Source organism: Delphinus delphis, chromosome 15, assembly GCF_949987515.2.
Source record: "Delphinus delphis chromosome 15, mDelDel1.2, whole genome shotgun sequence".
Classification (NCBI taxonomy): Eukaryota; Metazoa; Chordata; class Mammalia; order Artiodactyla; family Delphinidae; genus Delphinus; species Delphinus delphis.
Window position 1 is genome coordinate 51,631,295 of NC_082697.1, and position 10,019 is coordinate 51,641,313.

The 10,019-nt window shown below is 48.4% G+C and overlaps 1 protein-coding gene across 4 annotated transcripts in view; it reads left to right on the plus strand.

Annotated features, from left to right (window-relative positions):
* Window positions 1–630: 630 nt before the first annotated feature.
* LOC132437949 (zinc finger protein 75D-like) overlaps window positions 631–10,019 on the plus strand; it is a 37,006-nt gene continuing 27,617 nt past the window's right edge. For 2 of the 4 annotated variants that reach the window (XM_060031610.1, XM_060031612.1), the window contains exons 1-8: window positions 631–1,855; window positions 2,526–3,044; window positions 4,578–4,773; window positions 5,458–5,615; window positions 5,893–6,019; window positions 7,468–7,619; window positions 7,908–8,034; window positions 9,731–9,841. In XM_060031610.1, coding sequence (XP_059887593.1) covers window positions 1,721–1,855; window positions 2,526–3,044; window positions 4,578–4,773; window positions 5,458–5,615; window positions 5,893–6,019; window positions 7,468–7,619; window positions 7,908–8,034; window positions 9,731–9,841 — 1,525 coding nt within the window. In that variant the 5' untranslated portion in view covers window positions 631–1,720. The remainder of the gene's footprint in view (window positions 1,856–2,525; window positions 3,045–4,577; window positions 4,774–5,457; window positions 5,616–5,892; window positions 6,020–7,467; window positions 7,620–7,907; window positions 8,035–9,730; window positions 9,842–10,019) is intronic. The other 2 variants (XM_060031613.1, XM_060031611.1) reach the window with 2 other exon arrangements.

Here is a 10,019-nt window from a genome sequence, read left to right on the forward strand (position 1 = left end):
AATTCCACTGGAGGACCTGCCACTGGTGAATTATGTGACCTCGATCAAGTCACTCTTTATCTCTCAATTCTCTGTCAAGGAGATCTATAAAAGGAACCTATTTCACAAGTAAAAACCTACCTCACAAGAAAAAACAGAATCGTGTGTGCACGCACGGCCCAGAAATGAGTACACACCCCTCAGGGGCCGTCGATCCTGACCGGGACAAAACGGCCTCGTACTGTAGGAGGGTGCGACAGGGCCCTGGTCGGCAGCTCGGGCACGGCCGGCTGAGCCGCGGTAAGGTCGGGGGCCCAGCGCACGGAAGGGAACGGTGACCCTCAGGGCGGGGCCTGGGTCACCAGGCTCCGCCGGCAGCCCGAACGCGACACAGGAACGACCTGGACGCACGCGCCCCACAGAGCTGGGACGCGAGACGGCGACACAAGGGCGCCAAGCCGCGCGCAGGGCCCTCTAGGCTGGGCGGGCCTGGGGACTCGGTGGCCTTAACTCTTTCTTGCCGCCAGGGCTGAACCCGGGAGGAGGCCGGTCACCCAGGTCGGCCTGGAGCGGCGGCGCTCACGGACCCAGCCGGGTCTGAGCGGGTCCTCCCCGGAAGTGCGTCACTTCTGCCTCGGGTTGGAGCGCGGGTAGCTAGCAGCGCAGGGAGGATTTCAGGTCGGGTAGGGGGCCAGGTGGGTCTAAATAGTGCCCGGCCTGCGCTCCCAAACCCCGGGGCCTCGGGGGCCCGCCCCTGAGTGGCGTGTGGCGTGGAGCTGTCCTCCTTAGAGCGGTGGCCGGGCCGGCGGCAACTTGTGGTAGAGCCCCGGGAAGAGGGAGCGGCCTTCACGAAGCCAAGCCGTCCGAGGTAACCTAGAAGCGGCTTCCGCTTCGGCGCCGGCCCCGGAGCCTCCGAGAGACTGCAGCCGCTGCTTGGAGCCGCTGCACAGCGGCCGGTGGTGTTTCCGAGCCGGGCGACAGGACTGTCTGGGGCGAGGCCAGCCGTCAGGCTCGTGAGGCCGCTTTCTCCAACGTTTGTGCGGGTGGCGCCCAGGGCCGCGCGGCGGGAGCCCGCTCGGACACTGCCCGCAGGTACAGTGCTCACGGGCGCGCCCGGGCGGTCGTGTTCACTTTCCCGCCTCCGCCGGCGTTTCCTTTACTGGCTGATGTTACTGCGGGAGAAACGGGCGGTCCAGCCTCAGTCAGATCAGCTTCCTCTGATGCAAAAGCCTGGGAAGTGTCCCCAGCACCTCAGAGCCGTCGGGAGCCGGCCGTTTGTGAACACCGTGGCTTCCTGGGCAGAATTTCGGTGCCCTTTCTGCTGGATCACCTCAGGGAAAGTGAGCCTCACGAGGCTGTCCTCAGCCTCGCTTAGAGGTCTAAATGAGTCCTGGAGAAATGTAGCGGCTGAATGTAATCATGACCAACTAACATGCTGTCCTTTTTCTTCCAATTGACATTTGGATAAACATTTTGTGAACAAGGATCAGCTGTAATTTTTCCTAGGTCAAGTAACGAGAAATTAAAAATACAGGTATAGGACTTACCTCGTGGCGCAGTGGTTGGGAATCAGCCTGCCAATGCAGGAGACACAGTTCTAGCCCTCGTTCAGGAGGATCCCACGTGCGGCGGAGCAGCTAAGCCCATGGGCCACAAATGCTGAGCCTGCGCTCTGGGGCCCGCGAGCCACAACTGCTGAACCTGCGAGCCACAGCTACTGAAGCCGGAGCGCCTAGAGCCTATGCTCCTCAATGCGGCGTGGCCCCCAGTCGTTGCAACTAGAGAAAGCCCACGCGCAGCAGCGAAGACCCAACACAGCCATACATACATACATACATACATAAGTGAATTTGGAAAGGAAAGGAAAAATATACAGGTATACATCTTCTGCATGGTGCTCTTTATATGTCTTGCAAAGAAATGCCAAGACAAATGTACAGCAACTAGTTATTTAATTGGGGGTTGCTTTTGAGAAGAATAAGGCTCCATTTTTCTGATTTACTTTTCTTCTACTCTGGTCTCATTGTTTCAGCTCTCCTGCCAGTTTTCATACAATGGAAAGGAGCACCTCAAATGTTCCAGGAAGTGAAGGCTTCCATCTTCCCAAAAGGATAAAGGTCATAGAAGTTGTACCCTCTTACTGAAGACAGACTAGGACGATATGTTGAAATTTAAGAGAAACTCAGAATATTCTCCTGATCTTTCCTTTACACGGAGAGGATGGCATAGGAAGTGCATCAGTTAAATCTTTGGATAATCCCCAAACTCCTTGGAGCCAGTGGGTACTAGTTTTTTCACCCACCAACTTTTCCTGATTTTTTTTTTTTAAAGGCAAAGTGATTTATTGGCATTTGTCTTTAATAAGCTGTGCTGTATTCAGCTGAATAATAGAAAGAAAATGAGAGAAACAAGGGCCTGGCAGTTGATTTGGGTTTTTTTGGCAGTTGATTTTTAAAGTTCATGTTTCTCTCATAATAAGTAACAAGTAGTAAAGATCATGTGACTTTCTTACTGACATGCACTTTTTTCTGCCCTCAATGCCTTAGGAAGAAGATCGTTTTATTGATTTTGTTCCAGACCAGACTGGGCCTCAGTTTTCAGAGGTAGTGCTGGAGGTGTGTCCAATACAGGAGCAGAATTGTTCCTCGAGAAGAATGATGACCATAGATCTGAAGGTGGCTGAGTACTTGAACCCTCAGATCAGGACTCTGTGGGAGACCAAGGGACCTGTGACAGGGAGCTCCAGTCAGCATAAGAAATATGCCCCCCAAACGGACAGTCCCAGTCCTGAGAGGTCTCACCAACACTTCCGGAGCTTCCTCTATCATGAAGCAGCTGGACCCCGGGAGGCTGTTGACCAGCTTCTGGAATTATGCCGTCAGTGGTTGAGGCCAGAGATTCATTCAAAAGAGCAGATCTTGGAACTTGTGGTGCTAGAGCAGTTCCTGTCCATTCTGCCCAGGGACACCCAGACCTGCATAAGGAAGCACCATCTACAGAGCATTGAGGAGGCTGTGGTCCTGGTAGAACACTTGCAGAGGGAATCTGGTCAAACGAGGAATGGGGTGAGAAGAAAGATTCCTGTTGTATACAGTGAAATAGGGTGATGGTGGATGTATTGGGGCAATTAATTGAGAAATAAAGTGAAATAGGTAACTTCTGTTGTCCCTTTAGGACATGTAAGGCAGAATGTGAAAGCACAGATCCACAGCCATAGTCAGTGCATATGATTCAGAGATCCTGAGAGAGGCTTCCCTGGCCTTAGGGAGAGAGTTGCTTTTTGCCCTCTTTGGAGCCAGGGTGTGTTGAGGGTAATGAGCCTAGTCTGGCTTGGCGAAGGAGATGGGCCTCAAGTTCTTAGAAACAAACAAAAGGCAATAAGGAGTTGGAGAGGAAGGGACAGATCCAGAAAAGGAGGAATTCCTAGAGACCAAAGAAGAGTGAAGATAGGAAAGAAGGAGAAACCAAACAACTAGAGGAAGACTGCCCAGGAAGAGAAAAAGTAGAAAGAAAACAGGGAAAGAAAGATTTGGAAATCCCAACAGAGTAGCTGAGAGAAGAAAGAGCGTGAGGGATAGTGTCCTCTGTACCGTAGACAAGGGCCTCCACTGCCCTCCCTCAGTGGTTGTTCCTTGGCTGTGCTGTGAGCGGGGATCCAGGGCATGCCCTTGGGCAGGTGGCAGCATACCAGCTAGCTTCACAGGCCTACTGAGAATACTGGGAGGGCACACGTTTTGTGTCAAAATTACTTGAGGATAGGTTGGAGCCCTGACCCTCTTTTTTTTTTTTTAATTTACTTTTGGCAGCATCGGGTCTTCGTTGCTGTGTGTGGGCTTTCTCTAGTTGTGGTGAGCGGGAGCTACTCTTAGTTGCGGTGCGCGGGCTTCTCATTGCGGTGGCGTTTCTTGTTGCGGAGCATGGGCTTTAGGTGCGCGGGCTTCAGTAGTTGTGGCTCTTGGGCTCTAGAGCCCAGGCTCAGTAGTTGTGGCGCACAGGCTTTGTTGCTGTCTGGCATGTGGGATCTTCCTGGACCAGGGCTCAAATCCATGTCCCCTGCATTGGCAGGCGGATTCTTAACCACTGCGCCATCAGGGAAGCTCAGAGCCCTGGCTCTTTCCTCCCACATTTTTCTCCGTTTCATCCCAATCCTCTGTGAGACTCTTCCCTGGTGGCCATGTGGAAAATCTGGTTGACAGGACAACTTTTAAATTCAATTCCTTTATCTTTTGAGAGAGAAAACAGAAAACCACTAAGGCAAGAATCTAAGTTGGGGGAGAAAGTCTGTCAAGGCAGCATGAGAACAGGTGGCCTGTGCAGCCCTGTTAGTGGTCTGAGCTGGGCTGGATGCAGAGGGTGGGGGCTGCTGTCTTGGAGGGCTGGCAGTAACCACACCCTTTTTCCTCTTCTGCCAATATTCTTATATTTTGTGTATAGTTCTTGTGGAAAACTGGTGGTCTCGTATCTCTTTTAAGTCTTTGTGACATTTCCTTTAGTGTCTCCTTCTTCCCACAGTTTGCACTCTGCTTTTTCCTCCCTCTCCCACCAACTCCCAAACGAAAAGTAAGTTCCATGGTAACAAGGATGGGCATTATTTCTAGGTTGCAGACCATGAGCTGGGAAAGGAGGCAGTGCTCTTGGGAGAGACAGCAGAGGTCCCAGGCTTCAAGCTGAAGCCAGCAGAGGCCGAGCAAATGGGCATGTCCCAGGATGAAGAATTTTGGAATACACACCAGAGTCTACAAGAGCTGCTGATCAGGAATACCCACAAAGAAACTGAGCCCGTATGTGAGAGGGGTAAGGAGCTTCATGTTACTTTCCTTCTCTTGGGAGCTGCGATAGTAATTTAAGCCAGAACACGTGAGCACTTTCTGGTTGCCCTGCCCTGTGGATCTACTAATGCAGCCACGTTAGCAATTAGAATGCCCCCCAGCTTATGGTAGAGCAGACCAGTTGTGGTTGAAGGTGGGGGTTGGCCTAAGATACAGAAATCTCCAAACCACAGAACCCTGTTAATAACACTGGGAACTCAGTTTTTTACACTTGATCTCAGTGAAAAGGCTGAGAAGCGATTGGAACTCAGGTTTTTAGAAAAGTGGAGAGGGTTGGGCCCACCTTGTCCTCATAAAATACAGAAGGAATTGGAATCAGAAATCGGTTGTCAGTGGCGGAATGTGAAGAAAATTGTGTACCAGGAAAGAAATGATAAATGATTAAAATCTCCTACTGTATACTGGAGTCCCTGAGTATGTCATTTTCAAATATGTTTAAGCTTTGTCTAACTCTGAACAATTTGTGTCATGAGAGGAAAATAAAAAGGGTTTTTCCTTTTGTTAATTTTGCTTATGAAAACTGGCGAATCTGCTTAGAGGCTGGTAGATATTTGGTTCTCATTAACAAGGAGAAGGCCATTTCTGGGCACCATACACTTGTAAAGGTGTCTCATCAATACTGAAAAACTCAAGGTCTTCTGTATTTTAGAAATGAGCCTAGGATATTCAGAAACAGAAGCGAGAGAGATTTCCTGTGGCTCTCCTTCACGCACAGCGGTGTCTGCTCACCGGATCCTAGCCTTTCCTGAGCAGACAAACACCAAAGACTGGACAGTGGCACCTGAGCTCATCTTGTCTGAGTCCCAGGTGAGCTGTGCTTTCCAGCTTCTTAGGGCTGCCTTTCCCTGCTGCCCTTGACCCGCGCTCCCCAGCAGGTGTTCAGAGCTGTTAGTCCAGATGTTCCCCACGATTTTGGGCACTTGTTAGTTGATCCCTTGCCTCCTTCCTTTCTGCCTTCTCACTTTTTAAAAATCAAATGCCGTTAGTTCCTTTTGTGACTGGCTTACCATGCAGTTGATGGCTCAGAAGGTTGGGCTGCTTTTGAAGTGGCAGGTACTGAGCTAAAGCCCATTTTCTTCTCTAGAGCTTGTTGACCTTTGAAGAAGTGGCCATGTATTTTTCCCAAGAAGAATGGGAGTTACTGGATCCTACTCAGAAGGCCCTCTACAATGATGTAATGCAAGAAAACTATGAGACTGTCATCTCTCTAGGTAAAGATTCTCCCCTTCCCTTTGCATAGGAGTGGAGTAATTTGTCCTGTTGTTGGCGTACTGAGAATGCACCCCTGTGAGAGAGTCTCTGTTCTAGTAGCTGACTGGTTCTCAACTAGGTGGTGTGGGCAGGGAAAAGGTATATCCAGAACACCAGGGAGCTTTTTCCCAGTGCACATGATCATTCCTTATCCTAAATCTTGATCCTTCCTGCCTTCTTTCCCTCCAAATTGCTCTTCTCTTAACTTTCCCATCTCCACAAAGGACACCACGATTCCACCACCAATATTTTATTCCACCACCAATATTTTAGCCCAGAAAACTTGGTCATCCTTTACACCGATCTTAATCAAACCCCAGTAGTATTACTGCATCACTAGTCCTCTTGGCTCCACCTTCACCATGTAGCCTGAGTCCAACCAAGTCTCAGCCTGCTGTGCTTTTAGCATCGTGATGTAAGCTAGCGGCATCTCTAACAAGGTCCACCTCAGTACTTTCTATCTGGCACCCCCCGCCACCATTCCTCCCCTCCCGCAGGCTGTTTTCCACAGAGCACAGCCAGAATCTTTTAAAAACTGGATCATATCAGGACACTTCTCTGCATCAAAACCTTACTGTGACTTTTCACACATTCAGAATGAATCCAAACTCCTTGTAGAGGCACCCAGGACCCCCCAAATTCTGGCCCCTCCTCACCTTCCTGCCCTCATCTCCTGCCATTCCTGCCCTGCTCAGTCCTCTTTAGCCACACTGGTCTTCTTGCTGTTTCTTTTTTTTTAATATATAAATTTATTTATTTGTTTGTTTTTGGCTGTGTTGGGTCTTCATTGCTGCATGAGGGCTTTCTCTAGTTGCTGTGAGTGGGGACTGCTCTTCACTGCAGTGCGTGGGCTTCTCATTGCTGTGGCTTCTCGTTGCAGAGCCCAGGCTCTAGGCCCGCGGGCTTCAGTAGTTGTGGTGCATGGGCTCAGTAGTTGTGGCTTGCGGGCTCTAGAGCACAGGCTCAGTAGTTGTGGCGCGTGGGCTTAGTTGCTCCATGGCACGTCGGATCTTCCTGTAACAGGGCTCAAACCCGTCTCCCCTGCATTGGCAGGCGGATTCTTAACCACTGTGCTACCAGGGAAACCCTTCTTGCTGTTTCTTGAACTCACCAAGCTCATTTCTTCCTTTGCATTTCCTTTACTTGGCACACTGGACTCAGTACTACATTTTCCAACACCTCTAATTTTTGTCCAACTCAGGAGAATTCATGTCATGTAAGGAAAAAAACAAGACTTCCTTTTATTGACTTCACTCATGAAAACTGAAGAGAGTCAACTGGGAAACCCATCTTAGGGGCGAGTAGATGCTTGATTCTTGTTTAAAATGAGATAGCCACTTCTAGGTACCACATAACACTTGTAAAGTGTTCCATTTCTACTGAAAGATCAGGATCTTCTATATTTCAGAACTGAGCCTAGGATGTTCAAAGACAGAAGGGAGAGAAATTTCCTCTCACTCTTCTACAGCGGTGCCTGCTCACCAGATCCTAGCCTTTCCTGAGCAGACAAATGCCAAAGACTGGACAGTGGCACCTGAGCTCGTCTTGCCTGAGTCCCAGGTGAGCTGTGCTTTCCAGCTTCTTAGGGCTACCTCTCCCTGCTGCCATTGACCCACACTGCCCAGCAGGTGCACAGAGGTGTTAACCCACATGATCCCCCTCAGGAACTGGGCACCTCCCAGGCTATTTGCTGATCCCTTGCCTACTTCCTTTCTGCCTTCCCACTTAAAAAAAATTCATGTGCTGTTAGTTCCTTTAGTGACTGGCTTACCATGCAGTTGATGGCTCAGAAGGTTGGGCTACTTCTGTAGTGGCAAGTCCTGAGCTAAAGCCCATTCTCTTCTTTAGAGCTTGTTGACATTTGAAGAAGTAGCCATGTATTTTTCCAAGGAAGAATGGGAGTTACTGGATCCCACTCAGAAGGCCCTCTACAATGATGTAATGCAAGAAAACTATGAGACTGTCATCTCTCTAGGTAAAGATTCTCCCCTTCCGTTAGCATAGGAGTGGACAAATCTATCCTGTTGTTGGCGTACTGAGAATGCACCCCTGTGAGAGAGTCTCTGTTCTAGTAGCTGACTGGTTCTCAACTAGATGGTGTAGGCAGGGAAAAGATCACCAGGGAGCTTTTTCCAAGTACACATTCCTTACACTATTTGGAATTCTTGATCTCCCCTTCCCTCCAAACTTGCCCTTACATCTTGCCCTTATCATCTCCGTAAAAAGAATACCCACTCATCCACTTGCTCAGAGCAAGAAACATCCAGTCATCCTTTACCTTGATCTTGCCATAATACCCCACTAAGTCTAATACATCACTCTTGGCTCCACCTTCACAGTGTAGCCTGAATCTGATCATGTCTCAGCTTATTGTGTTAGCATCCTGGTCTCAGCCAGCAACATCTCTATCAAGGTCCACCTCAATACTTTCTAACTGGCACCCACTGCCACCACTCCTGCCCTCTCAGTCTGTTTTCTACATGGCAGCCAGAGTCTTTTAAAAACCTGATCAGATCATGACATTTTCTGCTTCAAAACCTTGCAATAACTTCTCGTAAGGTTCATAATAAATCCAAATTCCTTACCAAGGCTCTCAGGACCCTCCAAAATCTGGCCCCTCCTCACCAGCCTGCTGTCATGTCCTGCTACTCGTGCCCTTGCTCTGGCCTCTTTGTTCATACTGCTCATCTTGCTGTTTCATGGACTTGATGTGCTCATTTCTTTCCCCTTCCCTCTGCCTGGCCCACGTTTCTGCCACATGGTAAAATTCTTATTTTAGGGTTCTGCTCAGATATCACTTTCTAAAAGAGGCTTTTCATACAGCCTTATCTAAAATATCTTCACAGAAGCAGAATCTTAAATGTTCTCTTACCCTGCTTTAGTTTTCTTCAAAACATTTATCACTTCCTGACATTTTATTTGCTTGTTTATTAATGTTAGATTGTCTCACTCTGCACTAGAAGATAAGCTCTGTGAGATCGGGGGCTTGGCTTATTCACCACTGTATCCTTAGCACATAGAGGGTGTCTGGTGCACCATAGCCACTCAGCACATATGTATTGAATGACTGAGTGATGAATACTTTCCATACTTGGCAATATGATTTAGAGAAAGTCCACTAAGAAATTCTGGTCTGTTTCCTCCACCTGGATGTGAACCAGTGAGCTATGGGAATGGTAGAAATCTTTCCCGATCCAGTGTCTAGTACCTGAGATCTAAATTGAAAGTTGCTATAGTATAACAGGAATCACTTGTGTTTATGATACCCAGCCCACTGACCTTCACATTGACTCCCCTAGACCTGGCCTTATCCAGTATGAGTCTTCCTAAAGACTTAATAGGACCAGGTATATTTCCTACAGCCTCTGCAGTTTGGTCCTACCTTAGTAGAGTATGGGGTATTCTTGGTAGCAGAAGATGGGGATCATGCACCGGATTCCCATGCCCTATATCCTTTTCATTGGTCCAGCTTAGGTTTATTTCTCACTCTCTACTTTGCATATCCACCCACAAATGAAGTATGTTATGAACCTGATACCAGATATGAGTCTATCCATTTAACCATCTGGTGTTGCAAACTGTTAAAGTATCCTTTGCTCTTCCTGAAATAGTCTGGAATTAGTGGACTATTGTTGTTACCAATCCTTGATCTCAGTTTTTCCATTTCACAGCATTATTTGTGCTCCCCAAACCTAAAGTGATCTCCTGTCTAGAGCAGGGGGAAGAGCCGTGGGTTCAAAGATCCCTGGAGTTCACGGACAATTCTGGAGAGCTGCCTACAGGTAAGTACACCATGGGAAGAAAGGAAATGTGCCTTAATAGGAACTTTTACAAGGGCTTAACATTTTACACTTCTGCTTATCTGTTTTTTTAAAAAATTAGTGTTCATCCAGTTTTTCTCTTCATTACTGTGGCTTTCTTGCTCTGTCATATAGTTAGCTGTTTCTTATGTTTATTCCA